This window comes from Acanthisitta chloris, unplaced genomic scaffold, assembly GCF_000695815.1.
Source record: "Acanthisitta chloris isolate BGI_N310 unplaced genomic scaffold, ASM69581v1 scaffold11922, whole genome shotgun sequence".
In the NCBI taxonomy this organism is placed as follows: Eukaryota; Metazoa; Chordata; class Aves; order Passeriformes; family Acanthisittidae; genus Acanthisitta; species Acanthisitta chloris.
In genome coordinates this window covers 75364-103089 of record NW_008661098.1, presented here as the reverse complement: position 1 = coordinate 103089, position 27726 = coordinate 75364, and the positions used below count along the sequence as shown (strand labels likewise).

Sequence of the window (27726 nt, the reverse complement as noted above, 5' to 3'; positions counted from 1 at the left end):
AATATGGATTTATGTTGCCATAAGTATTGAATTATGGCTTCACAGAATGAAACAGAAAGAAGTTGAGCTCTGTAGGGGAAAAATTAACATAAATATCTTTAATAAGAGCACGAGTCCAGCCTGTTCTGTCTGCATGGCAGTACAAACAGTACTGCACTCTTCAAATAATCCAACTATTTTCATTTAATTGTTTGAAGACAGAGGCATTACTCGACCTGAGTTAAGGTATCATGACCCAAAGAGCACACAGGAGGACACTATCAAGTCAGGGTTTCACACAATGATGGCCTATTCCCACTGACTTCATGGGGATTTTCACTAAAGAGTAACGGAGTGAGTCACTGATTTATATCAACCTTTTCCTCTGCCTCCAGTATGAGTCCGTGACAAGCCAAGGAAAATAAAGACATTCCAATCCGAGACTGACACTGCATCCTCAGCCAGTCCCACTGTGCCCCAGTCCTGCTGCACACATGTTCTCAGCTTTGCAATTGCACAACTCCCATTAATACTAAGGGAGTTGTCTGCCTACAGCAGATGAGAATACGCATGATAAATAATATGCAGGTCTGACATCATAACAATCCCAAGCACTCCGGGGGAAAAAAGCTGTCAGTCACCCTATTTTGTTGGCTCCTTCAGTTCTCTTCTTTGGACAAATATTTTTTCTCTCAAGCCTTTGGCAATTAACAAAGTGTCTCTCCCATTAATCACAGAGGCAGAAATTTTTAGGGTTGCCAATGTGCAGCAAAAATATATGTCATATATACCTGTCCTGTTGGCACTATGCTTGCAAATGTGGCAACCAAAGGAAAGAAGCAGCTAGCCAGCTAGCTCAGTGCATCCCTATGCAGTCTGGAAGCAGGTCACTAAAGTTGGCCAGAGAGGAGCATGGGGATAAAGTCACTGTGTTCTCACCTATCCTCTGGAAACATCCAAGTCATTCCTTTGCATTTGAACATTAACTTAAGAAAATTCACACATTCATTGCTGGGCATGAAATCCTCTAGGTACTCTGTGTACCATTTTCTAATAGGTTTCATTGGGGCTTCAATGGTCTATAAGGATCCTTAGCAAACTGTAAATTTAATTCAGACTCCGCCTATAAATCAGTACTGTTTGTCAGGAATTATGCAAATCCCTTAAGCATTTTCTGACTTTTACATTTTTTGGCAGTCTCTGTGTATCTGTGCATTTTATCGCACTGACGTTGCACTGGTATTTCGAGCCTGGGTCCAGTTCCCAGAGGACCAGTCGTCTGGTGGAAGTCACAAGGCATTTCCTTCTCCTGGGTTGCTGCCCATGTAATCAGGTAGGAAAAGGGAAGGCTTCTCAGAGGGGAAAGACTTGGAATTTCAACTTGGTGCTAATACAAATAGAAAAATATATGGAAAAATTCCCCTATTCTGAACACTATACCCGTAAAATTGTTTTCTCTTTTGGAATCATTCTTGGATTTTATTCAGCATACTGAGCCGTAAGCAACTCTTGGAGTTTCACATGGGGCAGTTCAGCTCTTGCCTGCTATCCATCCTTACATCATCAGCATGCTGGGTCACAGCATATTATTGCTGGACAGATGCCTACTCACAATCCACTCCTTCTGTAATACCCTGTTTGGCGGGCAGCACCTCAATATTATTATCTTCTTGTACTTGGCCTGACATAGACAGCTCCCAGATTCATGAGGGCATATGTATGTTTCACTGATACCAGAGCTCTCCTGTGCCATGAAGACTGAAACACAATGTATTATTAATGGCCAGAAGCCATTAATAATACAGAGGAGGGCACATTAAACAAGTCACAAAATAATATGAATCTATTTCCATGGGCAAATGACAGGGCTCACCTCTTCCTTTCACTGTATCAGATGTCTGACCTCTTTAGAACCAAGTTACTGTCAGCCATGCAAGTATGCAGAGAGCACTCACTACTATATCCACTCATGTCATCATTACTGGGTGACAGCAAGTAATGTTCAAGACCAGACTCTCCAAGCTCACATCAAGGCTGCAGCTGAACACCTTCCACTAGCCTTTCTGGAGTCAGAGCCTGGTGTCAGCCTTCCAACTCACTGAGCTTGCTGTGGAGAAATCCAGCTGACTTGTAACATACATTTATTTTTGATCTGATGACCACATCAGGCAACTTCTGCCACCAAGTTCACCTCCTTCAGTTTGACTTCAGTTTGACTTAGCCTTAGCTTGTGCCAAGCCCCTCTCCACCAGGAGCAAAAGGGGGGGCTGTGGACACAGCCAGAACTGCAAGGATGGATGGGAGAGAGTCAGAGAAGAATTTGTTGCTCTGTGAAAATATCAGAGCAAGCAAAGGCTCTAAATCAACAGTGAAATATTGTAAATTTACAGGCAGTACTCCAGAGTGGTGATGAATCACAAAATACAAATATAAGTGCCAAACCAGGATTTCATCTCTGCACAAGTACACATACACTTTATTGACAGAAAAAGTAGAGACAAGATATTTGTCATAAAGAAGGACAATCTGCAACAGGGATAGAGGAAAATTTCTCTCTAGTGACTTTGTACCACTGTCTGCCTAGAGAAACCTACAATGAACTGCTCTAAGTCAGTATTACCACAGTTTGCCTTGAGAATGGAAATTAAACCATTCATAGCACTTGATCTTAGAAACCTACAGCTACAATGTGTATTTTTCCATAAGATTTTAAAAATTGTATTTTTGTGTTTGCCTTGAGAATGGAAATTAAACCACTCATAGCACTTGATCTTAGAAACCTATAGCTACAATGTGTATTTTTCCGTAAGATTTTAAAAATTGTATTTTTGCTACTAAACTCTGTCCACATTCTTACTGAGAAATAAGGAGAGGGGGGAACTAACATCTGTGTGGGATGAGAATGTAAGTCAGTGGGTGGATTCTGAATCCTGTTAAATGATTGGGAAAAAAACACAAGTTTATTTGTTAAAATGGAAACAGCCAGTAATGACAAGGGAGCTGAAATATTTAGACAAAACTGTAATGGAACCCAAAGGACGTTATTTAGTTGTTCTCATGAAACAGAGAATCTCCCATTCAAAGTGCTGCACACATTTTTTTAATTTTTTTTCCTTGGGCATTCCTAAAAATTGTTGGTCTATCTGCAAGACAAGAACTGAATCCTGGGGTCAAGGTGCTGTTGGCAAGGTCCCTCCAGAAGTATTGAAGGATGCTCTCACGGGCTGCAGTACCTGAGCCTGGGAACTTCAACTCTGCTCTAATACTGTGGAAATATGAGGTGGAGAATTCAAAGTTCTCCAGCAATAAGTCAGACATTTAAAAAAACAGAATGTGAGAACCTGCACACTGTAGTCACAGTTGGACCTGTATCCACACAATTTCTTCATTATTAAACCAACCAAGAAATTCCCTGCTCTGTTCCCTGTTCTCTTATTTGAATCCAAAAAAATTTGGTGATTTGAGTATGGTCCCATTTCAGCTGTATCAGCATAACTGATACTTCTCTTTTTTGTCTTGGACCACTGGGGACTTCCAAATTACTGAGTTCTTCTACAGTATCTGTTGTAATTAAGGTGTTCTGGAGTTTCTCCTGGTGAGTGCCATCCTCTCTGAAACATCAGCATCTAGACAAAAGCAGCAGGGAAACATAAAGATGTGCAAGGAGGTGGGAAGAGCCCACATGACAGACAGTGTCCATCCAGAGGGCTGAGCTTGGCTGGGACCAGGAGGGAGGGATTTCCTGACCTCTCCATTAACTAAAAAAAGTATTGCTTGGGACATTTGCCACTACCCTGCATCACATGATGCCAAAAGGGTGGCTATTTCCAGGCACTTCCCCAGAAGCCAGGCCTCAGATTCCTCCCCTGCCTTCATGACCTTTCTCTGTCTCTTGCCTTCTGCTAGTTGCTTCATCTTCCCTGACTGCTCCTTGTGCTGGGACTGACAGCTGCGCCATGTGTAACTGATCAGCGTGAGGGTTTTCAGGTCTACAGTACTGAAGATGTTCGTATAATTTAGCACAGAAACAAAAAACATTGAAATGTTGGTCTACAGGGTACAATTAGGGATTTCTTGGATTTAGATCAGTTCATATGTAAGTCAAAGGCAGCTGTTACTAATGCACAACTATTCGTCCATGGTCCAATATGCAAAGTACAACTCCAGCTTTCAGATTGTTCTATGAGAGCTGTAAAAAAACAGCTTCATATATTTGAGGCATTTAAAGTGTTATTAACTCTGTACAATAAGAGCAGACTAAGAATAAAAGTGTGTCTCAAAAACATTGCCAGAAATGTGTTTACCCTAAGTCTACATTAAAAATTATATTAAACATATGTTTGCATTCATATTTGGGCAAAGCCTAAGACTCTCAACACCTTGGCTCGAGACACCAGAACTCAGATTATTAACATCATGCCTCAGAGCCTGTATATTTTGAACCTTATTTCTGTTTACTGGCAATACACAAAATCAAGCAAATTCTGGGTTTTCTGATAGAATTTAGTTGTGTAACTGTATTGTTGCCACTTTGCAAAAACTGAAAATATATTTTAGCACATATTTCAAGCCATCTCTCTTTGCCAAATAATGCCTGGAACAGATGCCTGTTATTTGCATGCATAGTATATAATTAACTAATCCAAATGCACTGAGGTCCTCAGGAGTTTGTCAAGTTACAGACAACAGCATTTGCTCTTCTCTTAGACAAACAACAATGTAGTAATATGCCCAATTTTGTTCCCAGTGGACATTTCACCACTAATTTCAGCAGAAGCAGCATCAGACTGAATGCTGTGCCACTGAAGTTTAGCAGAACACAAGCTCAGCAAATTTGGATGAGGTACAACAAGAGCACAAGTAAGTGAAAAGAAGCACAGTGACAGGAGGTTTGATACACCAGAAAAGCAGACTCATGAGCTTAACAAAATATTAATAATTAAACTTTAAAGCATACCTGTGCAACCAGTTGTGCCTTTCTTGCCTGAATATCCCATTTCACAGTGACAGATAAATGAGCCTTTTGTATTCTCACAGGTTCCACTCAGACAGATGTTTGGATGCAGATCACACTCATTAACATCTAAAAAAACCCACAAATTAAGATTTATGAAATAAAATTCTTAGAAATCTGAATGATATGAGTTTTGGTATAAAAACTTTCACTTACCTATGCAAGTCTTCATATCTTCAGATGCCATGAATCCATCATAGCAAAGACACCTGTATTCTCCTGGGATGTTTGTACACTGGCCTCCATCACAGATGTTAGGATTGTCTTCACACTCATCAATATCTACAGGGGAAAATCAGATTAAAATGTTACCTTTATGCAATGCAACTAACCATCATCACAGCAAGTAAGGACTTTAATATTCTGATAAACATGATGAAGATTGAATCCTTGCAAATAACAGAGTGGCACAGTGCAAAGTTGTCCCAATGAGTAAGCTCCTCATCTCTAGCAGAAGTCAGTGGCAAACCTTCCCCTCTAACTCCAGTGGAAACAGGAACCAACTTTTCTTTCAGAGAAAACCCCAACAGAACATTTGTTACACCATATGGCCACATATAATTGGGGATTCTTGGACACAATCCATTGTTGTTAAGTCAATGGAAGCTCTGAAGTCAAATTCAGCGACAAAAATATCAAACTTTACAGAGCTTAAAAAAAGCCATCATACATGCAAAATACCTCTACAGGCCTCAAGTGTGGTGATAAACTGGAAACACAGAATTGAACTCATGATGGGAATAATTGCAGTACATACCTTTATTTCACTAAGAGAATTTTATGGTCTTTTTTAGCATTTCAGCTGACTGGCCAGTTACATCGTCTAGGATGTAAATTATTTTCTCAGTTCATGAAATTGGCCATCACTGATTGGGGCCAAGCTGCAGAAGCATGTACCTTATTATATTAATGCAGCCATCCTAAGGTCTGGAATCTTTCAGAGCCCCTGGGGTTATGTTAGTGTTCCTTGTAAAAATCCCTAGAATCTCCCTGTGTCAGCACCAACACAGACCAGAAAGAGCAAAAATCAGAAACTCTGCCTAGTGATACCATGGGAAAAAAATCAGCACAAAAAGGACAAGATTCAGGAATCTTCTCCAAGAGAAAGGGTGTAACTCATTATCAGAGCAGTCTATTGTGGATTGCAGTAATTATGCAGCTGCAGAAATGAACTCACTTTAATTTAAAATATTATGTTCATTATTCTGCTGTATTTCTAGCAGCTAGTGCTTGTGTGGATACACAAGTTTTGCAAGGAAGAAGGCTGACCAGTCCCTGTTTATCTTAACAAGCAAATAATGTTGGCATGGACATTAGCCTGAAAATGTTAATTTGGAATGGAATTTGAATTAACATGCAAAATTAAGTTCCAGAAATGGGGATAATAATGACAGAAATAAAGAACTTTATTTACTAACCTGTCACTGTACTGATTTCACAGTTGGGGGAAAATCAGCTGACAAAGAACCTGTTGTTTCTCCTAATTGAGCTGATTATTTATGCATAACCTCACCAATTCAAACCTGACCTACTACTGAACTGCACAGCATTCTTACCAGCTCAATTATCAAGAAATATATTCTGTAATGGCTTCCAGCTTTGTGTGATGTTAAAGATAAAAGACATGTTCACACAGAGAGAAAACCGAAAATGTAAAATAGGTGTTTCACATGCACAGGTCACAGTCCTACTATATCTTGTACCATGCACAAACATCTAACAGAGTAAAACCAGATATTTAGTGCCAGGAGAAAAAAATGTCACAAAATATTTTCATTCGTATTTTTCACTGAGTTTGGGCAGAGGCAAAATTTCAGCATGGGGATTTTGAATATTCACCAGATGTTTATATAAGTAAACAACATCTTTTCATGCAAAGACAGCAGCATTTTTAGATTCTAAAAGGGTAGAGAAGGCGACCCCTCACATCTCTGGATATTTTCATAAGAGTTTCACTTGACATCCAGAGGTGTCTGGTGTTTCTGCTATTTTTTATGTGTGGTTATTGCACTCAAGTCTTTCTTAAAGGATGAAAACAAATAGCTGATATTTATTACTGGGTGGCTTGTGAATGAAATTCTACTTTTCAGAGTCAAGGCTGGATATAAATATGCAAAAATTCACAACTAAGGTAAAATCTTACTACTAACTTCTATGGACATGTTTATAGTCAAGTCAATGTATGGACAATACCACAGAGAATCCAACGTTTATAGTCAAGTCAATGTATGGACAACACCACAGACAATCCAAGCCCTCTCCATAGCAAAGGCAAACGCTTCTTTTGATTTTAGCTTTGAGAAGGGAAGATGATAGTTTTCTATTCCAAAGTTCACAGTTTAATATGCAAAAAGGATGTTCTGAATGATCTGCTCTGGTTTTGGGTTTAGAGATGTGTTTGGTTGGCTAAGGACGAGCAGGAGTAAAGCACAGAACTGTTCCAAGTCAGTAGACCTGAGATCCCTAAGACTGTCCCAGCACACACTTTGGTCATTTGGTCCTCAGTCAAGCCAAGATGAAAAGAGAAAAGTGTCTCAGCAATCTCTACTCCCCCCTCCTCCCTTCTATCTCATATCACTCTAATCCTGTCACTTGGGTTTAGATTTTGGCACAGGCACAATTTCAATTGGCTGGTTTTATTTTTGTATTGAGAAAGTGCCCCAAACCCCAACGCTTGGGCCAGTTTTTGTACAAGCTTGCCTCTTCTAGAAACTTGAGCTAAACCAAACTATTTTTAATCTAAATATTTCAGGGCTTGAAATACTTAATTTCAGGGTCAATCAAACCTGCACTTTTTCTAGTTGAATTCTTCCTTTGACTGAGGGTCTGATGCTTGCTGAAGGTTGGCTACTTTACATCTTTCTGACAGTGCAAGCTACAATGTGGGGGGCAAACTGCATTTTACTAGGTTTTAACGCTCTTTTATCTTCTGGAATGGTAGTGAGTGGCCTCAGGGTAATTGAGACCCTGGTCAGAGGTCTATAAATATTTACCAATTCTAAATGTGAGCTCTCTCTATTAATTCAGTACAGAAAACTCTCCATTTGTTCAACTGCAATTCTATTCCAAGGGATTAACCCTGTTATAATTCTCATGCTCTTCAAGGAACTCTTGGATGGAATTGGCAAACAGCTGGCAAATATTCACATGCCTCAGCAGGCCAGTGGTTGTGAAGCAACAAGAAAGAGAAAAGTAGGGTAGAATTATCTTTCCAGTAACCTATGTGGAAATCACCAAGTACAATTCACTTCCTGGGACTATGACTCCCAGATGCCCAAAGGGGAACACTCAACTGTTGGAGAACTCTGGAAATTTTCTCTCAAACCCTGTTTAGAGTGCAAAAGAGCTGTTTCCTAAGAAAGATTCTTCCTATTCAGATATCAGTTCCTCTGAAAGCCATTCAGCTCTGAAGTAATGCAACATACTCACATTTGACTAAACAAGTAATTAAAAATAGGAATTTTTTTTGTTTGCTTAAGAGCAGATCCCACACAACCACAGAACAGCAAAATCAGATTCTATTCTAGCCTTTCTGTCTATTCTCTCTCCACTATAACCATGCAATACACATGCACAGCATTTTGGCTTCTTTTCATGATAATTTTTTCATGGTTTTCAACCTATTTTTAATTCGTATTGAATATAATAACTTAAGGAAGAAAATTTATCTCCTACCAAAAAAAAGTATAGCTTTTTACTATGAAATTCATTTATCTCCTACCAAAAAAAAGTATAGTTTTTTATTATGAAATTTAGAATTAACTTGTACATTTTATGAAGTATCAATTCCCTTCAAAGCAATTCAGTCTGCAGTTGTACAATTCTGCTACTTTTAAGATGTTTACTTTAGAAAACCAAATTCACTTTCCATATATTTTCTTTAACAGTCTGTTTGTTACAATAGTTTTACTCTTTAAAAGAAGATCCATTTGTAAGCTATTGAAATAAGTTCCAAAAATCTGCCTTACCAGTGCATGTCCTGTGGTCTGGCATGAGTGCAAAGCCTTGTTTACAGCTACATTCATAGCTGCCCTCCGAGTTCGTACAGAAGTTCTCACAGCCACCATTCATTATACTGCACTCATCAATATCTAAAAAGGAGAAAATGACAGTTAAAACCTACAATACCTATAACTTTAAAGCACATTTCAAGGACACAGTTTGAGTGAGCTTCTCAGAACAGCATCAATACAGAATCTACACTTGGTATTTGCAGACCCCTTGAACATTCAAGTGTTTGCAAATATAGCCACTGGGATGCACATCAGGCAAACCAGGGATGGAAAGAGATCTGCTTGGAGATATAAATACCTCTTCACCTCTTTCTACATACAAAAATATCACTGATGAGTTACCACAGTGACATGAGGGCAACAAGGTTTTTGTAACAATCAAGGTAAAAAATGACCAAGCAGAATTAAAGCCAGTGGATTTTTCAAGTATTTCCATGGCACAGTAGAATGTACATATGCAATTGAACCACATGATTCTTCCTCATGGTCTATCAGGAAAGATGATTAATAAAAAAATATAGAACTAACCCAACTACTTATTCCCTCTTAATGACCAAATCTGGAGGATTAGGCCATTTAAAAAATGGTATGTGATTTTATGCATCATGATCGATTTACTATAGAAAATAAGCTATTACAGAGGTAACAATAGCACTGCCATAACTTCATTCATTTCCCATAATAATTGATGTGCACGTTTTGGTGGCTTTGCATACTATTTTGACAGACTGTAACAGATTTTTTGAATCACAGTTAAAAATGTCTTTATATAAAGTGTGTTTTGTCTTCCCTGTTGGGTAGAGATCCCATATAGATTTTGTCCTTACCAACACAGTATAACTTGTCAGGTGTGGACTGATATCCAGGGTTGCAAGCACACTGATACTTTCCAATCAGGTTCACACAACGACCGTTTCGACACAGGTTGGTGCTTAGGTCACATTCATTAATGTCTGTTGCAAAAGAAAAACAGGAACACATTTTAATGACACTGAATGATACTAAAGCAAACGCCGTGTAAAGGCACAGCACAAGAATGGTATAAAAAGCTGTGCACAATATTGATTTTGTCTCCCTGTCTCACCTACACACGCTGAGATATTTGGTGATATCTGATGGCCTGGAGGACAATCACACCGAAAACTTCCCTCTGTGTTGATGCAGGTGCCACCTCGGCAGAGAAGAGGATTGCGCTGACACTCGTCGATGTCTGTGGGGAGAAGAGGAAGGACATCACTGCAGGGCCAGCACTGCTGCAGCAGCAGCCCATCCCTCACCATAGTCTGTTATAGATCTCCCTAGCTCAGCTCTGAAGCTTTGCCTATAGTCATCCCTTACACCACAGTTCAGTTAAAAAATGAAATAAATTATTAAAAAGCTTCTTCTAAATTTTCACAGAATCATCAAGGTTTGAGGAGACCTCTAAGATCACAGAGTCCAACCATTCACCTGCCATTCTGCTGTAACCCCTAAACCCTAAACCATATCCTCCAGCGTCAGATCCTGACACCTCTTTTAATCTCATCTAACTTCAAAGTTCAGGGTGGTGTCCCACTTAGCAAAATGGGAACTGTGGGGCTAAAAAAAGATTTAGCTGCCTAAAATCCTGTCCCTTGCTCATGTGTGCTTTGACAACCTGCAGAAGCAGCAGATTCACATTTTGGGTGAAAACTAAATTAAATTCAGCTTTAATAAGCCGCACAAAATGAGACCTAAACCCAGGCACAATCAAACCTTAAAAATCCCCAAAATAAACCATGCATAGCATACTAGCACATGGCATACTATTGCCTATCTAAGGTCTATAAAAACATACCCATGCAGTTTTTCATCATCATAAATCCACTCTCATAGCCTTCAAAACATTCACACTCAAAGTCTCCAGGAGTATTGACACAGATGCCTTGGCCACAAAGATCAGGAGAGATGCGGCATTCATCGATATCTGTAACACAAAACACATTCACAGGATTTTCAAAGGAGTTCAGTTTTTCCTTTTCAATTCAAAGTTATGAGAGACACATCCATGCAGTTTACCTGTGCAGTTCCTCTCTTCAGAATCAAGGGCAAATCCACTGTCACATCTACACTTAAAACTGCCAATGGTATTTCTGCATTTTCCATGGGTGCACAGGCTGGGGAACATTTTACATTCATTGATGTCTGAAAATGAAACAGTATAGACATATGATGTTATCACTTCATACAAAAGCAGTGCACAAAAGAGCAATGCTGACATCAAAGCTCATCCTTTCTCATGACAGTGATCCCTCCTTTTGGGAAAACTGTAGACCACACTACATAAACTGATACTGACTTTCCCCTAACCAGCAGTGTAGACACTCTGCACTGGAATTGCCAAGAACACTTTCTGCCATTAAATACATTAGTCTTCCCTTTGTCCTGCAGGATCTTATCTGCAGCTAAGCAAGATTTCAGTGGACAGAGGATCAAGACAAAGGGAGCTTCCAAAAGAACCACTTTGTCTTCTGGTTTCTGAGGAAAAAAAGTGTGACTTCCATGAGTCACAGAAAACATCACGAGCATAAATAAAAACACATGTCACTTTTCTTTATGGATAGTTAATGGCTTAGTAACTGTTTATAAAACCAAGGCTGAAACTAACAACAGCAACTGTCATTCATAAATATATTCCCCCCTCTCTCCCTTTCAGTCTTCAGAATGCTTAGTTTTTGGGTAACTGTCTTTCTTTATAAACACATTCATATACATTTGTGCTTCTGACAGTGTCCAGATTAACCCCACTGGTAACCCTGGACAGAGCTTTCAGCACACGGTGCTAGAGTGTCACTGTGTGATTTCCATTTAATGCTGGAAGTTTACCAATGAGAGTCATAACTTCACTTGGTTTACAGTAAATTCTCCTGATCTGAGCTATCATGCTGGAAACTATTTCCTCTACTTCTCTAAGTAGTTTCACAAGATATTCCCCAAATTATTCACCATTCCATGCTTGTTCCACAGTAGAACTAAACTTACTGAACTCTGCACAGGTAAGGATTGCTCTTTCAATACATCCAAAGCTGACTGCCCAGTTTATTCCAGTTCTTTTACTATGAGGTGTCAGGAGGCAAAGTCAGGCATAATTTAACCTTTCTTGTAGAGACACAAATTTCATGTTTTGAGGCTGAAGTATTATATGGTATTAATAGTCTGTAACAGATTAAATTCTCTTATGCTTTATCCTGTCCTTAATTTCCATTAAATTGAATCAGATTTTCAAATGTGCCTTAAGGGGAGTGAGTTGCCTGACTATCTCAGAACTTCAAATCCAGAGGAGTTGTTGAGGGAAGAGCAAAAGGAAAAGCCAGCAAGATTTGCTGGCAATTAACCACAAATAGATTGCATACCTTTAGAGAATGGTTTCCCACTTATCTCTATCTTCGTAGAGAACCCAGGACCCCTTGGACAAAGAGCTTCAAACTCTGGTGTTCCCTTCAGAGGACACTCCTCACACTCATAGCCCCAGGCTGCCCCCACAGAACAGCAGCAAGCGTCCATTCGGTGTCGGCCTGGGATCTGGGAGGTGCACTGCTCATCTTCATGCTGCAGGTAGCAACTCTCCAAACGAATATCTGTTGGACAATTGGACAATATGTTGAGAGAGAAAGAGAAAATTTAGTTCACCGCAGTGGAATCTTTTTCCATTAATGCTAAACTCAGAAATTAAGAGTCGAAGGAAATTTAAAGCATCACTCTGAAAAGTAGTGCTCAACACTTGCAATAAATTTTGGATCAGAAAGCATTCCAGCTTACCATACCTATATAATATCCTTGAATTACTACAAGCTATATCTTGTTCAGAGACAAATCTTAGGCATTTACAGTCATGAATGGACAAGGCTGCTTTGGGTGGACAGCATACAAAACTTGGATATTCTGTCGCACTCTCCATTAAGGTGTACAGTGTGGCTAGGAACAACACATCCCTCCTCAGATTCCCAAGTCCCAGCCCACAATGGTGTGTCCCCCACTCTTCCAGCCTTCATGGAAATTAGTTTTAGTGGGGCTGGGGATGAAGAGTGCTAAGAGCAGACAACCTGTAGGGATTTGTCAGATGAACAATCTGGAACTAAATCAATGCTATTCACCAGCTAGCAGATGGTGATGGGCTTCAGCTACCACCATTGGAATCTGCTCTTATTTCAGCTAAACTAAGTTCATATCCCTGACTAATTCCATTTGAAAAATGGGCAAAAATCATGTTCCTAACTTGCAAGAAAACATGCAGTGCAATCATTGCCTACCACATAGCTTTGCTCTTCTCTAGTTGACCTGTACATGGAATTAATACCTACCAAGACAAGTCCGTCCAGAAGCATCTAAAGTCATTCCATTGGGGCACTGGCAAACAAATGATCCCAAGGTATTGACACACTGCCCATTTGTACAGACTCCAGGAAACACCTCACATTCATTGACATCTATTTACCAAAAAAAAAAATAAATTAATAAGAGTAATCACTAGCATGTTAAACATGAACAAATTTGAAGAAATACTAAAATCCTAATGTTTCTTACTATAAAATACACCACCACAGCAGTTCACATGGCCTGACAAAATTCCCCATTTTCTATGCAAGTCAGCCAGAACCAATTAATTACAGAAAACTGCTGATGAACAGAAATAATACATGCTGCTATTTGCCATTTCTACATGTACTGAAATCAAACTCAGAAGTAACAAAAAGGAGAGGAGTATTTAAAAATTATATCCATGTTCATACTCACTGTAGGCCAGAGTTTTGAAGCAAATGGGCAAAGAAAGACAAAAGTAAGTGCATAATGACATTATGCATTATTCCAACTAGATTAAGTTATACTGTATTTTTTAAGGATTGGTAAAATTTTTTCTATTTTGATTTTTAATGTTTCTGTCTTATCAGGCATACCTCTGCATGTCTAGAAACTGCAACACCATTTGAAAACTGGCCCTATGACCTTGTCAACAATTAGTAACTTTATATATATGTGAGAATAACCTCCTTATGACTGCACACAGAGTTTAACTTAGTTAAGTAAAGACTGTATTTCTATATCTAAGAGGCAAATTTAGCACTTTTGGGTAAGGATAATTTGATTAAACGTGTTACCTTGGCCTGAGCATAAATAAATGTTTAGTCATTTAAGCATGGGAACCTCCCACCAGTGTCTTGTGAAAAGCATATGCTTCACAACTGCCTTTAGGAAAAAGGCTCCAGCATTAAACACAGCCCAAGATGAAGCATGACAATTTTTAAGACAGGAGAGGATCAGAACAAGCAGTGAGAAAAGAATAACTGAGAATCTGTCTGAGAACACTCATGTATAGAATAATCAAGAAGTGGGTATGTTGGACTGGCCAGGCCTCCAGATAAAACTCCTGGTGCAAACAGACTCTGCAGCTCTCAAACCACATGGAGCAGAATGGAGGATAAATGTCAGAGGGGAAAATCAGTGGCCTCTGCCCTTGAACAGATATTGTAAATTGACTGGAAGATAGGAAGTAAAGCCAGTGGATTATTAGAAACCACTGAAACACTGTTCACAACCTGTGAGCAATATTGCAGCTGACAACTCCAGGGCTCACCCGTAAACGAGAGGAATGCTGCCAATTTAGTTTGCTTATTTCCTTGCACAAGGTCTACTACTCATTTTACATGGGTTGTGTATGGGAGAACTGAATATCAATCTTTTGGGAACTAAACTTACTCCCTTGTCCTGTCTCTCACTTGCCAGAGACCTTTCCCTGTCTTGAAAAATGCTTACATTGGTTGAAAACCAACTAAGGCTTCAGCATGTTACCAGCAAGGGAAACTGCTCTGAAAAACCTGGGGCTATCCAGGTCCCATTGAAATAAGAAAGATTAAAGCATGTAATAGGTGCAATCCAAAGTACTGGTAAAGAAAATGCTGAAAACAGTTATGTCTACATCTTGGAAGAATAAACTTTCCATCCCAGCAGTGTTGAAAATGTTCTAAGACTTTCCTTGTGAAGAGAGATAGGTGGGGCCACTTTTTTTTTTCCTTTTCTTTCACTTACACACTCCAGAAAGTGTTGCTGAGGTCAGATAAGTTATGTACAGTGGGTCTGCAGCACAGACGTGCCAAGTTATTCAGTCATCATTTGGAAAGCAAAGAATATGTGTGAGGGTGTTCCTCTTTTTTTTTGTTAAGGAAAAAAACAATGTTTCTTTATGGAAGCTACATATGGGAGTAATTTTTCAAAAATATTTTAACTGCAGTGTCATGTCAGATGTTGTCAGTCAGGATGACCCACAGCAGTTTGAGACTCACTGAGCTTCTGCATATTATGTAAATATGCAGTACTTTTCCAGGGGTTCAAATCAATTCAAATGAAGATGGAATAGGGTGGGACCTTCAATTCTCACAGAATACTATAGAGTCATCCTATACCAAGCAAAAAGCTACACATTAAAAAAATCTTTAACCTTTTCTTTCACCAGAGTATAACTGTGTCCCGATGGCTTTTATTTTAATAAGACAATGAAAATATGCTTTGGAACATGTCTGATTCCATATAATGATGCATGGGAGAAAGCCAAGGTTAAGGAAAAAAGTAAAAGAAAACTTTATGTGAACTATAGCCATTAAACATCCTTTTTCTAAAGCATAGCAATGGCTTGTCATGCCACTGCATTAATAATGCCATGTTTTATAGTATACATAAGATGCATACTTTGCCCAAACAGGTTACTCAGTTAACAGTATTTGAAGAGAGAAAACCATCTCCATATACAGGTAGACACTGTATTTGCAAGTGTGCACTTTGAGATAAACTGTTAGTCTGTAGGAATGTTAAACAAACTGAAACCAAATTCATCCCTGACATAACTCTAATGAAGTCAATGGAACCACACGAGGTAAGAATTTGGCATAGTGTTCCTCTATGCTAAATTAACCACTTGAATCAAAACACTGGCATTTTTTTCATTCTAGCTCTGATTTATGTTAAGGCAACAATAAATACCTTCACACAACGTTCCTCTTATTCTTGAATATCCCTTTTGACATATTGGGTCTGTAAAACAAACAAAAGTGAACTGTCAGAATGCTACAGTCCAAAACTCACCATTAACTTATTGTGCAAAACTGATCATGTGAAATATTATCTAGAGTTTATTGCTATAAGAAGCCTGAGTGCTTAGACAGTACCCCAGTATTTTCTGAAATAATAAAGAGATAAGATGAGGCAATTACATAAACTATCTAGAGTGTCAGCCATTATCCTCCTTTGCTTCCCATGTGTCTCTGCTAGCTAACCCAAAAGTGGTTATGATTCCTGCTTCATTCAAACCAATTAATTCATTTCACTTGATCACAGCACATTACAGCCCTATTTACCATGGATGAATGAGGATGAATTCTGCTAAGACATACAGAATGAATTTAACCAAAGATTTGAGCAAACTAGTAGCTTTCAGGATATAGAAATAACAACCCACACACATTTCTGCATTCATCAGCTCATCCCAGGGTTCCCAGCTCACCCCACAGTTCAGTCTAACTATCCAATGAATATGCAGAGACCTCAACCCATTTCTTGATCAACTGTATGATTCTCTAGGTCATCAGTTAATCTACAGAGTATAATAACAAGGACTACTCCCTCTCCTCCCTCCGTTACCACACCAAAGATCCATTTGTTCTGAACATTTTCTTGGGAGCTCTGGGGAACGTGCATCTATTGCTACATCATTAAGAACTCTAGATCACTAATTATGACAAACCATGCTAAAGTAATGCTGCAAGTTACAGACTGTAGGTGTGGTCCCTTCACTGTTTAAACTTGTAAAATATTTACTGCAAAGTCCAGAGTTATTCTATAGCTACATGCTGCCTCTCAAATATCAAAACTTTTTTCAGACTGGATAAGGAATGAGTGTTTGATAACAGAACAAGTACATTTATTTGTCTAGCCTGTGCCCAACTCCAGATTATTATGACAATAATCTGGATCAACCTCAGAAGAAGAAAAGTCCCAGGTTCCTGAGGAAAATGAACAGCGTTACCTCGTTCACATGGTGTACATGGGCTTCCCCAAGCAGCACCTAGTGAGGAACAGCACTGGGACTTCAGAGTTGCTCCGTTGATATTTATTTCACACCTTCCATTCACTATATTCTGCCAGCAGGTCCCCTTAACAGTTTCTGTTTGGAAAAAAACAATGTATTGTCATGCAGATTCTTTAGCATCATATACTACTATATTTACAAACACATGTGAATTTAACCATGAAGAAAAACCATCCTTTCGTTATAACTTACCACATCAGATATGAATTTATTTTAAAAGCTCTTAATTTATCCTTCTCTGTGCTGGACTATAGCCTGAAATCATCCCAGCACAGAGCCCTTGCAAATCCTAGTTTATGCTTATTGCTCTTAACAGGGAATATGTCAACACCATTCGAGTCACTGTATTTATTTTTACTCAGATTAGAGGCACATGCAGAAGAACAGAGTGGATATGAACCCTGGCTTGATCTTCCATGAATCTATTAGATCCCCCAGTCTGGATATCTAATCTTCCCATATAGGGAGCAGCAGGAGATAGATAAGCATCAGACAAAGCTGTAGTTCTACAGTTTTCCTCACTGACTAGACAAGAGCTATAAATTGCTGTCCCTCCAGAACAGGCAAGGGAAGAAATTATGAGCCACAGAGTATGTGAATCACAGCACTGTCCATGGATGCTCTTGAGCTGGTATGGACTGTGCGTAACTTGTTCATGCTCCATCTCAAATTGAAAACTGGCCTGTTCAGAGAGTGTAGCCTAATGAGGATACGTTCATCTCTCTTACAGGGGAATTAGGTAGTCTTAGCATTTACAAGTTACAAAAAATTTTCATCTTTTTCAAATTTGCCACGGAAGAACACACACTCCCAAGTGCTAGTGGCACTTTATGTACCCGTAGGAATGGTGGAAACAAACATTTTCTTAACACTGTTTTTGTAATGTTTTCCACTAAATATATCTACAGTTATTTTAAAGTATTTTCTAAACTGGGTGTAAAATGTTCACATGTCAGGGATCATTTTTAGCCAGCAAACATAAAATCTTCAGAAGAATAAATACCTATGCAGATGGTTTTGGTTGGATCCAAGGTACTTTCAGGAGAACATTCACAAACAAAAGAGCCTGGTGTATTTTTGCACACTCCATTAACACAGGGACTAGATTCACACTCATCAATATCTAGAAGAGAAACACACTGCCATTAGTGCCAGAAAGCATTAACAAAAGTACATATGGCTCTTCTCAGTTTAGGGAAAAAGGCAAGAAGCTTTCCCTATAACCAGCCTCCCTGATAACCCATTCTTCTATTATGAAACTCTTCACAACAGACTAATGATGCATGTGTCCTAAAGACACACTAACACTGAACTTGGAAGCAGCATCTCATTTTTCAGTTGCCTTGCTTTGTGGTGATGGACTGTGCTCCTTCCATGATCTGACACACATCCTGCCTGTGGCTCAAAAAGTGTTCAAACTAGGAGCCGTCCGGCTCTGTTCTCCACACAACAGATCTGTAAAACTTGGTTCCTCTCAAGTTTTTCTCAACCAATGTGGGCACAGTGTGGGCTCAGCAGCAGCAGTAAATAAGGGGCCTACTAGCACAGACCTAATACAGGCTATTCCATGAGATTACCTAATAGTTTCATTTTGGCATTGTCTTTCCTCATTCTCCTGCTTCCCCACATAATATATTTCCGCTGGTTTTTTGAGTTTTACACATTATATCCTCATCAAGGGTCAAAATATTTCTGGCACAATCTGAGGGCAATCCAAATGAATAAAACTAGGGTGAAATGGAGTGTTACCAATTACCTTCACATGTTTTTAGATCAGGAGTGTATACAAATCCTTTAGGACAGCTGCAGGTGAAACTTCCAGGGGTGTTTCTGCATTGCCCATTGTCACAAAGCAGCATGTTCAGTGCACATTCATCAATGTCTACAATGAAAATAAAGAACTTTTTAAGAAATAAAATATTTCTGGAATAGAAGCCCAGAGAGAATTTCCCTCCCAAACGTCCATTTCAGAGGAGACAAACAGGGCAGGGGGGTGTGGGGGTGTGAAACAGGGATATTGGATTCTTTTAGTAGACAACAGGTTTGGACAAAAGCTTGTACTTCTTTTCCTCACATATTCATAATATATGATGACAGCACCATGGCTGGAAATAAAGCTGGGAATCACACTTTCCTCTTGCCTGTATTATGGATAGTCTATACAGTCTCTGAGTCCCTGCACAGCAGCCCCCACAGCCATGAAAGAAACGAGGAGAGGATTGGTTTGGAAAGGTTTGCTGATCATCCTGGTTCTTAAGCCACCATTTTTTCCAAGCTGGCTCTGAACCATCTTAGATGTTATGGTTAACAAGGCTAACCTAAGTCTACGCTTGCTTCAGAGGTGAAAATTTTAAATAGAAATGTTTGTGCTAAATTTCAAGAACCCCTAGGAAATCTTTGGAAGAACTGTGGTCATTAAAAAGAAGTTGCAAGAAGGTGGCAATGGGCCATTAATGGCAGGTGAAGACCAGGAGAGACCCCAAGAGCAGACAGGAACAACTGACTAAGTCAGAGAGGCCTCAGAAAGTGTTGAGAGAAGTTGGGAAGACTCAGAGGGTCAGTAAAGCAGCTGGGAACAGCAAAAGTGCTAGGATAAGAAGGAAGACTTGCAGAATAGCACAGACCATGTGGGAAGATTCACAGGAGTTCAGAAAAATTGAGAGAGGGCCAGGTGGAACATTATGGAAGAATGGGAAACAGCTGTGATGGAGCATGGATGTGGGCTACAACAGGCTGGGCTGGGGAGCATCTGGAAAATTCACAGATGGATGGGGACAAGAGAAGGGATGCGATGAGCTATAGGCAGACACTAAAATGCAACATGGATAATTAAAGCCAAAGAAGCAATGGGGAAATGAGATGAATTAGAGTGTGATTTTATCTAAGATAGATCAACTCTTTTTTTTTTTTTTTTTAAATATAGTGAATAGTTTACACCAAGATAACACAGATGACATAAGCTATTTAGGTTTAAGTAGATAATATAGAACTCAAATAAAATTATTACGTAAGCTGGAGATAACAGGAAGGAATTTAAGAACTTTAAGGTGGTTCCAGAGCTGGCTGAAGGAGGAATTACAGTAGGATATACTGAAAAAAGAGAGTAATCATGATGGAGAGAGGATATTCGAAATGCCTTCCAGGGATCAGTCTTGGGACTGGTCCTATAAAATACTCATTGTAGTGAAGAAATAAAAAAAATCAATGGAATAAAAAACTGTGGATAACACTAAGATAGAAGTTATTACCTATACAGAGAATCAGAAAGGCTAAATTAATCTTGACAATATGAATAAGAAAAAATAAGATGAAATATGATGACCAACATTCAAAACTTTGCAATCAGGGACCAATAGCAATAACAGAACGCATCAGTTGAAGGCTAGTGAGAAAACTCTGAAAGCAACTCCCAGTTAGAGGTTGACTTTGATCCCACAGTATAAGATGTATTTGAGAAAAGACTAATGCACTCTAGAATCAGTTTAGGCAGGTTATTCCTAGAGGTAATGGAGAATTTCTGGCACGACTACACAAGGCACCGGTCATACTTCAAGAGAACACTGTATACTGGTCAGATCAGCCGTGTTTAAGAGAAGGCTGCAGCCTCTGCTCTTATAAAAAGACTGGAAATGTGGATTTGGATAGTTTAGCCAACAGTTTGAGAAAGGATATGATGATTCTTTATAAATACTTTGGGGATAAGTGCTGACATGGTGCTAAGTCAAAGAATAATATTCCTACAACATCAGCTGGTAATAAAATGGTCATAAATAAATTCCAACAGGAAATTGGAACAAAGGTTTCTTATGATCAGTTGGGAGTTCTACTTAAAACCCCTGTTGCTGGAGGCACCTTGCACACTGATGATCCCAGATCTCCCTCGTGGTGCATTGTAATTGCAGGATCTGGTTTGTGAGATACTGAGAAAGACTGGTACTGCAGAGTGCATGTCTAGTGGACTTAACTGAACAGGATGCTTATTGCCTGGTTGCCAGTGATTTTAGTCCCTTACAGCCCCACAGTGGAGGATTTTATGAGTGTTGAAAACACTGAAATTGAAACAAGAATTCAGCAGAAACATCCAGAAATATCAGAAGAGCAGTTAGTGGATCTGCTGAAGCATTGAAAAAAAATAGAGGTGAAAGAGGATAAAAACAAGCATCAAACTTCAAAGTGAAAAATTAGACATTTCATACCAATGCAGTTTTTCCCAGTTGAATCTACTTCATATCCAGGGTCACAAAAGCATTTGTACGTTCCATGCAGATTCTCACACCTTCCATTTGGACAGAGATCAGGATCCAATAAACACTCATTAATATCTACACAAAGGTAAAAAAACCCCAAACATCAGAGTCAGTTGTTGAACAGTTGTGGGGGTTAATTTTCCAAACCAGTAAAAGACATATTTTCAATATCACTAACATTGGCTGCTCCGTATTTATAATAGAGGAGTTCTGATTAGGAAATTCACACCTAAATATTAACACTCAAGAGAAAAAAGCATCTCTTTCACACCAATTTAAGACCATCTCTAGCCCACAGACATTTAAGACACTTGCAACTGTAGATAAGAACTTGAATATTAAACTGGGGATTAGAGATTAGATTTAGAGAGGCCCATGTACTAACACTCCCCATATCTTCTGATCCATGTTATTTCTGTTACTATCAATCATTAAAGCATTAATATTCCTCCTTTCTGAGTGCTTTTGCCTCTCTACTGCCAGCAAATCTACTAGTGAGCATTAGCTGACTTAAGAGTTTGCAGTTTCACAGTTCTAGGACTACAAAGCTTTCATTGTAATCATTTCCCCCTCTGTAATTAAGCAAACTCTACCAGTCTGGCCTATTTTGAGCCATGGAAACATAAGGAAGCTCAGTGTTCAACAGGGCTTTATTCTTCAGGATAACTGCAATTGAAATATGCAAAACCAACTTATATATATGATTTCAAAGTCATATAGGTATTAACACCTCTCACAAATTTGTCATTATTTTATAACAGCGCTCACGTGCATTCCATGACGTAACACAAATTTGTCATTATTTTATAACAGCACTCACATGCATTCCATAACATAAACCAGAGAGGACACACTGGTGAAATGGCATTTCCATTCATTCCATCCTAAATTATTCTAGTGATTTGTAAACAGTCATTTGACTAAGCCTTCTTCCCATTCTCTCCTGTCATCATCCCCACCAGCACGTCTAACAAATTAAGGATATCAGAGTAACACTTTTAGACAGAACTGCTACAGTTTGAATTATATTAGGTGATCTTACCATTTCCTCCTGCGGTCATGCCAGTTCCACTGCTGCACAGAGCCTGATACTCAGCTGGAAAAAATATTAAAATACTTACTGGAATATTCTTTCTTAGCTCATTGCTTTCAGCATCACCATTTACAATATGGCAAGTAATTATTCGAATGAAATAACATGCCCTTCAATTCTTCTGAATTGAATAACCTCACAGTGTTCTGAACCTGTGAAACATTTTAGCAGACTCAGGGTCTGCATGTGCTTATGAAGATGGATGAGTAAAAACTTCACATGAGGAACCAAGGCGTTTAGGAATAGACATAAACTTCATGCTGGCCCTCCTACACAAACGAACCATAACATCTTCACAGCAAGATTCTCCAGAACTCATATGCCCAAGTCCTTGCTCAAGGTGCACGTTCAAAGTGACCAGGAATCAGGAATTTTTCTCCTATAGATCTCTTATGAAGATGGATGAGTAAAAACTTCACATGAGGAACCAAGGCGTTTAGGAATAGACATAAACTTCATGCTGGCCCTCCTACACAAACGAACCATAACATCTTCACAGCAAGATTCTCCAGAACTCATATGCCCAAGTCCTTGCTCAAGGTGCACGTTCAAAGTGACCAGGAATCAGGAATTTTTCTCCTATAGATCTAATGCATACTCCATTTAGTGTCTTTAGAAGTTCACAGAAGATCGAAGAATATGTATTAAAGCATCTCAAATGTCTCAATTACTGTTGGGTTCAAGTCCTTCTGAGTTCAGAACAATTAACTGACTAATCTGAAATGATTTTTGCCTACAAAGCAGATACTGTGTTAGTATGGCATACTTTCAAACTACACACCAAATAGCATACTCTGTGTATATGTAACAACAAATTTGCTGAGTGAAAAGAAACACTTAACAAATCTGGGCTTCAAACTATCTCCCTGCAGTCACCTCTAAGAAACCAAGGTCTCTTACTTAATGGCTTCATGGCAAGGACTCTGTCAGCAGAGTCTTGTTGGAAGAAGTCCTTTCCTAAATCAGATTTTGCCCATCAGAGTGACTAGGATTTCTTTCTTGCCACAGAGGAGTTATGTTCCAGACAACTTCACTTGGTGGGTGTTTTGGTGAGAGGCTCAGGAATTTGCAACCCAATTAACTAGACATTTGTGTATCAACTACACAAAGGCTAGTTACTGAAAAAACCATTTCAGATCCCTTGAAGGACACAGAATTCATGCAGCAAACATCTGACTGGCAGGTGTACTTAAGGATTTGAATTGTAAATTAATAAAGATTTTTCCATTGAGTTCAAAATTGTATTTTTCATTGTCTACATCTCCCAAAATAGAGTTTGTTGTCTGAAAATATCTTGTTTGTTTTAATGTGTGCAACAAGTCCGGACTCAGATACTGTAATTTACTGTTGCTTAAAAAATTATGTCCTGTACTCTTACCACATGCAAAATAGAAGACTGCTCAAAATATGTAACATGTTATACAACAATTTAACTCTCCTGATTTAGGGGGCGATGTTAATGTAAAACTGTATTTTATCTTTCTAAAAATAGTTCATCAACAGAAAGCTTAAATTAGAAGCTTTACCAGTAAACATGCCATACCTGAATTTTGTGCTGGGCAGGGCTGGCAAGGCTCTCCAAAGGCATAATCAGTGCTGGCACAGCAGCACTCTGACTTGGTAACTGCACCCGTTAATGGTCTCACACATTGTCCTCTCTTGTAGCCACCATAGCATGTGCTTCGCATATGTGTATCTGAGGAAAGAAACTCTCTTAATCCTGCCATAGCCAACTGTACTGCCATAAATTATAACAACTATTAAATGTAGCTTGGGTATCATAAACACTGTAAAATAGCTGTCAAAGCAAAATATCTTTCACTATTTTCCCTATGCTTTACACTCATCTATACCCTTTCTCTACTTGGGACAGGAAATTCTTCTTCCTCACGCTCCCAAGAATTCAGACATACAAACTAGTTACTGCATTTAATGACTTAACATACATTAGTGAACTACTAGGCGAACAATCAGTTTTTGAACTAGTGAAAAGCAATGGGGAAAACACACAAAGCCTCTGCTCTTTCTTTGCTTGTAAAAAAAAACCCAAGGAGAAGTCAATAATGTTATTCCAGTACCTAAGATTTCAAATGTTTATGCCTTCAGGTCCAGGAGTGACTTTTCTTACTTTTTGAGAACTGGCCCTGACTGGCTGTCAGACACATTAGTATTTTGAAATCAGACATTGCCGTTGTACAGAAACAGGCAGAGAAATTAGTACATCCCACGTTACAAAGAGATGAAAGAGTAATTAAATCTTTGAGCTTAGTGACAAATGAAGAGTTTTACATTGCCAGAAATAGGGCAAATTCTCACCTACTAAAAACTGGTACAGCACTAGTCACCTCCAATGCTGCTATGCTCTATAGCCTACCTGACCTTGTGATTGGGCCCACGTTTTTTTCTCTTTAAATGCAAAGGAAATGAAAAAAAGCAAAATGGGCTATTACAGTAAATAATCCCAGAGTTATTAGTATCCACTGTAACTACCACCCACCAATCGATGAAAAAATGGTGAATTCTACATTCAAATTTGATCTGTCCATCAGTCTAGCATTAATGTCTGAATGCTGGTTAATTGTGACTTGCCACACATCAAGCTTGTCTTACCAACGCAGACACGTCCGTCCAGTCCTACTGCAAGGCCAGGGAAGCATTCACATCTGAAAGAGCCATCAGTGTTCACACAGCGCCCGTTCATGCATATTCCAGCTGTCTCACACTCATCGATGTCTGTTGGAGAACAGAATGAGCTTTATTAGAAATTAAATTACATAGTGTTCAAGGCCTGGCTGAAACCTGCATTTGTGCAGCTTATTCTCAATATATCCTATAGAAAAATACCAAGTGTAAACAGAAAGTAGTTCAAGTAAAGGTTTTGTTAGGAATGCTGATGAATTCATTCTGTGAAATAGAATAAGAATATGCAAAATTCAGGAGAATTAAACAGAAAAAAAATATTTTATCTCCTTAGAGAGTGAAAAGGGAATACATTTTCTTAACTTGTTCCCAAGAGGTACGTATTCCCATTTAAGGGTCATTCAGGCAAAAACATAATGGGAGGAAGGAGGAAACTGTGACTGCTAAGACAAAGGACTTATGTGGTATATAGCAGGACTTTCCCTTTCTGTGTTAACAGTTCATGCTGTAAGAAATCAGTCCAAATAGCAAATTGAATCCTTCACACCCTCACGAGGTGCCTTCACAGGGCCACCAAAGAATTTCCTTTCCTCCTGCTGCTGGTTCAGTTTTTGGAAGCACATCTGAGTCTCCACAGTCAGACCCTGCCCGCAGCAGTGTCTCTTGTGATCTGCATGACAATTGGTTTTCCCTATCAGATGCTCATTACAGCCCATTTTTTAAGCTTTCAATGAACAGACTGCACTCCAGCCTTGAAAGGAATTTGTTAATGATTTGAGCCCTGAGCAATGGCCCAGCACAAGCTACCATCTTTGCCCAACAATGGTACACTGAACAATAAGGCCCTTAGCAATGAAATACAAGAATGAAGCCTCACAATATTAGACTATCACAAAGGGATGTTAAATTAGTAAAAAAATGATATAGCTTGTGTATCCTGTTAATAGTAAGATCATTCTCTAGATGCAGAGAGCATGCCATTATTTTAGAAGTGATTAAGAAAAGGAGTGCTTAAAATATTGTTTGGAAGTATGTATAACCTTTATAAAATAATCACTTCATAACAACTCTCCGTAACATATATGAGAGACAGTGTGTGTGACAATTTCCTTTTTTCTGACCTTAAAAGGGCAAATTGAGAGTGAAACACCTCTGTGTTTTACTTAGTTTGTGTTGTTTGGCATAAAACATGGCTGGTATGATCCAAGATTCCTTTTTCAAACTGCATTTTAAAATAAAAGCTATATTTAAGTGCATGGGCTCAATTCATTTTTACTTCAGACTGCAATCTTTTGTTCTGTTTCAGACAAATTGTAAATGCTTTTCTCACTTTAAATTTAGTCCTTACTCACTGTAGGTATAAACAGAGTTGGGATTCAAAATATGCCCATACTACTTAACAGTGTAGACAGTTATTTCAGTCACACTGAACTCCTATGACAGATAGAGCTTCTCCTAAAAGCAAAAAAAAAAAAAACCATCAAAAAGTTTCCTTTATTAAGGTTATTTGTAGAAACAGAAAGGCAAAATTACTTTTTTCCCCTTTCCTGTAGTTCATTTTTAAAATAGATTTTGTAAGCTAGTAAAGGGTGAAACGTGCAATCCATTTTCTTTTGCATCAGTTTACAAATGTGTTGGAAATGCATTTATGGATGTTTTACAGAAAGGTGAAGTGAGTCACATAGAACTGTGCAGATCAGCTGAAAACCTGGTTGCAGTAAACACGGGGTAAAAAGCCTCTGCTTTTACACAGTAAATCAACTTCACACACAGGCACAAAGTCCAAATTTCTAAACTTGAGAAGTCTCCACTGTCTTCTGTGGTTAAAGTCACCATTGGACAGTTTAAAATATACTCAACCTGGTTCTGGAAAACCAACTAATGGCTTCATTCTCCATGTTCAGTGAAGTTTTGCCTTTTCTGCTTAGCTTGCTTAGTAGTGCTAGCTGGGTACACTAAGTCCTCTAATTTTAATGAGGAAAAATTTACTCAGACTACTAAACTACCACTTTCAGTTGCCTTCCAATAGCTTTCAATTTAGGGAATTCCTGTTTGATCTAAAGATTAAATAATGTATGAAACAGAAATAATGCCTCAAACCTCTGCCTGCCTGATAGAAGTGTTTATGAAAAATCATCAGTAAATCATCACTGAAAGAAGCTAATGGTGAATAAGTTTAGCATGTCTTGTATTTCAGGGAATACACAAGACTGTGGTGTAACATTCTTTTTTGGCATGTTACTTCAGAAAGTCTGAGTGGAATTTTTTACCAGACAGCCAAGCATATGCCCTGTACTTACACTTACATTCTGATTTTATGGAATTAAGTGTCAATTACATTATCCCCATCTTTGGGTTAGAAGTCCTTCTTAATAGTTGAAAATTCAGCTTAGAGTGCATCAAATGAGATGGTTATAGAAACAATAAGTTTCACTCTTCTATTTCTTTGTTGATCCCCTAAAGAGTTTGGCAAAACCCCATGTTCTATTCCCTATCAAAATTGCTCAGGCAGGAAGCCAATTTATTTGCTGCGGAAATGTCAGGTTTTGCATACACACATTCCCAATGTGTACGAGCACTCGCTGCTCGTGCAAGCATGAGCTTAGAGTTTAAGCTTGTGTAAGATCTTAATGCATGCACTTCAC

General features: G+C 38.8%; 1 protein-coding gene across 1 annotated transcript in view; it reads right to left on the bottom strand.

Moving 5' to 3' along the window:
* FBN1 (fibrillin 1) overlaps positions 1 to 27726 on the bottom strand; it is a 130885-nt gene that overhangs the window by 41553 nt on the left and 61606 nt on the right. The window contains exons 14-30 of the mRNA XM_009070106.1: positions 25052 to 25174; positions 23985 to 24137; positions 22391 to 22444; positions 21298 to 21423; positions 18858 to 18983; positions 18105 to 18224; positions 17039 to 17176; positions 15997 to 16047; positions 13326 to 13451; positions 12378 to 12602; positions 11044 to 11169; positions 10823 to 10951; positions 10091 to 10216; positions 9834 to 9959; positions 8962 to 9084; positions 5150 to 5275; positions 4937 to 5062 (exon numbers count right to left, since the gene is read on the bottom strand). Coding sequence (XP_009068354.1) covers positions 4937 to 5062; positions 5150 to 5275; positions 8962 to 9084; positions 9834 to 9959; positions 10091 to 10216; positions 10823 to 10951; positions 11044 to 11169; positions 12378 to 12602; positions 13326 to 13451; positions 15997 to 16047; positions 17039 to 17176; positions 18105 to 18224; positions 18858 to 18983; positions 21298 to 21423; positions 22391 to 22444; positions 23985 to 24137; positions 25052 to 25174 — 2124 coding nt within the window. The remainder of the gene's footprint in view (positions 1 to 4936; positions 5063 to 5149; positions 5276 to 8961; positions 9085 to 9833; positions 9960 to 10090; positions 10217 to 10822; positions 10952 to 11043; positions 11170 to 12377; positions 12603 to 13325; positions 13452 to 15996; positions 16048 to 17038; positions 17177 to 18104; positions 18225 to 18857; positions 18984 to 21297; positions 21424 to 22390; positions 22445 to 23984; positions 24138 to 25051; positions 25175 to 27726) is intronic.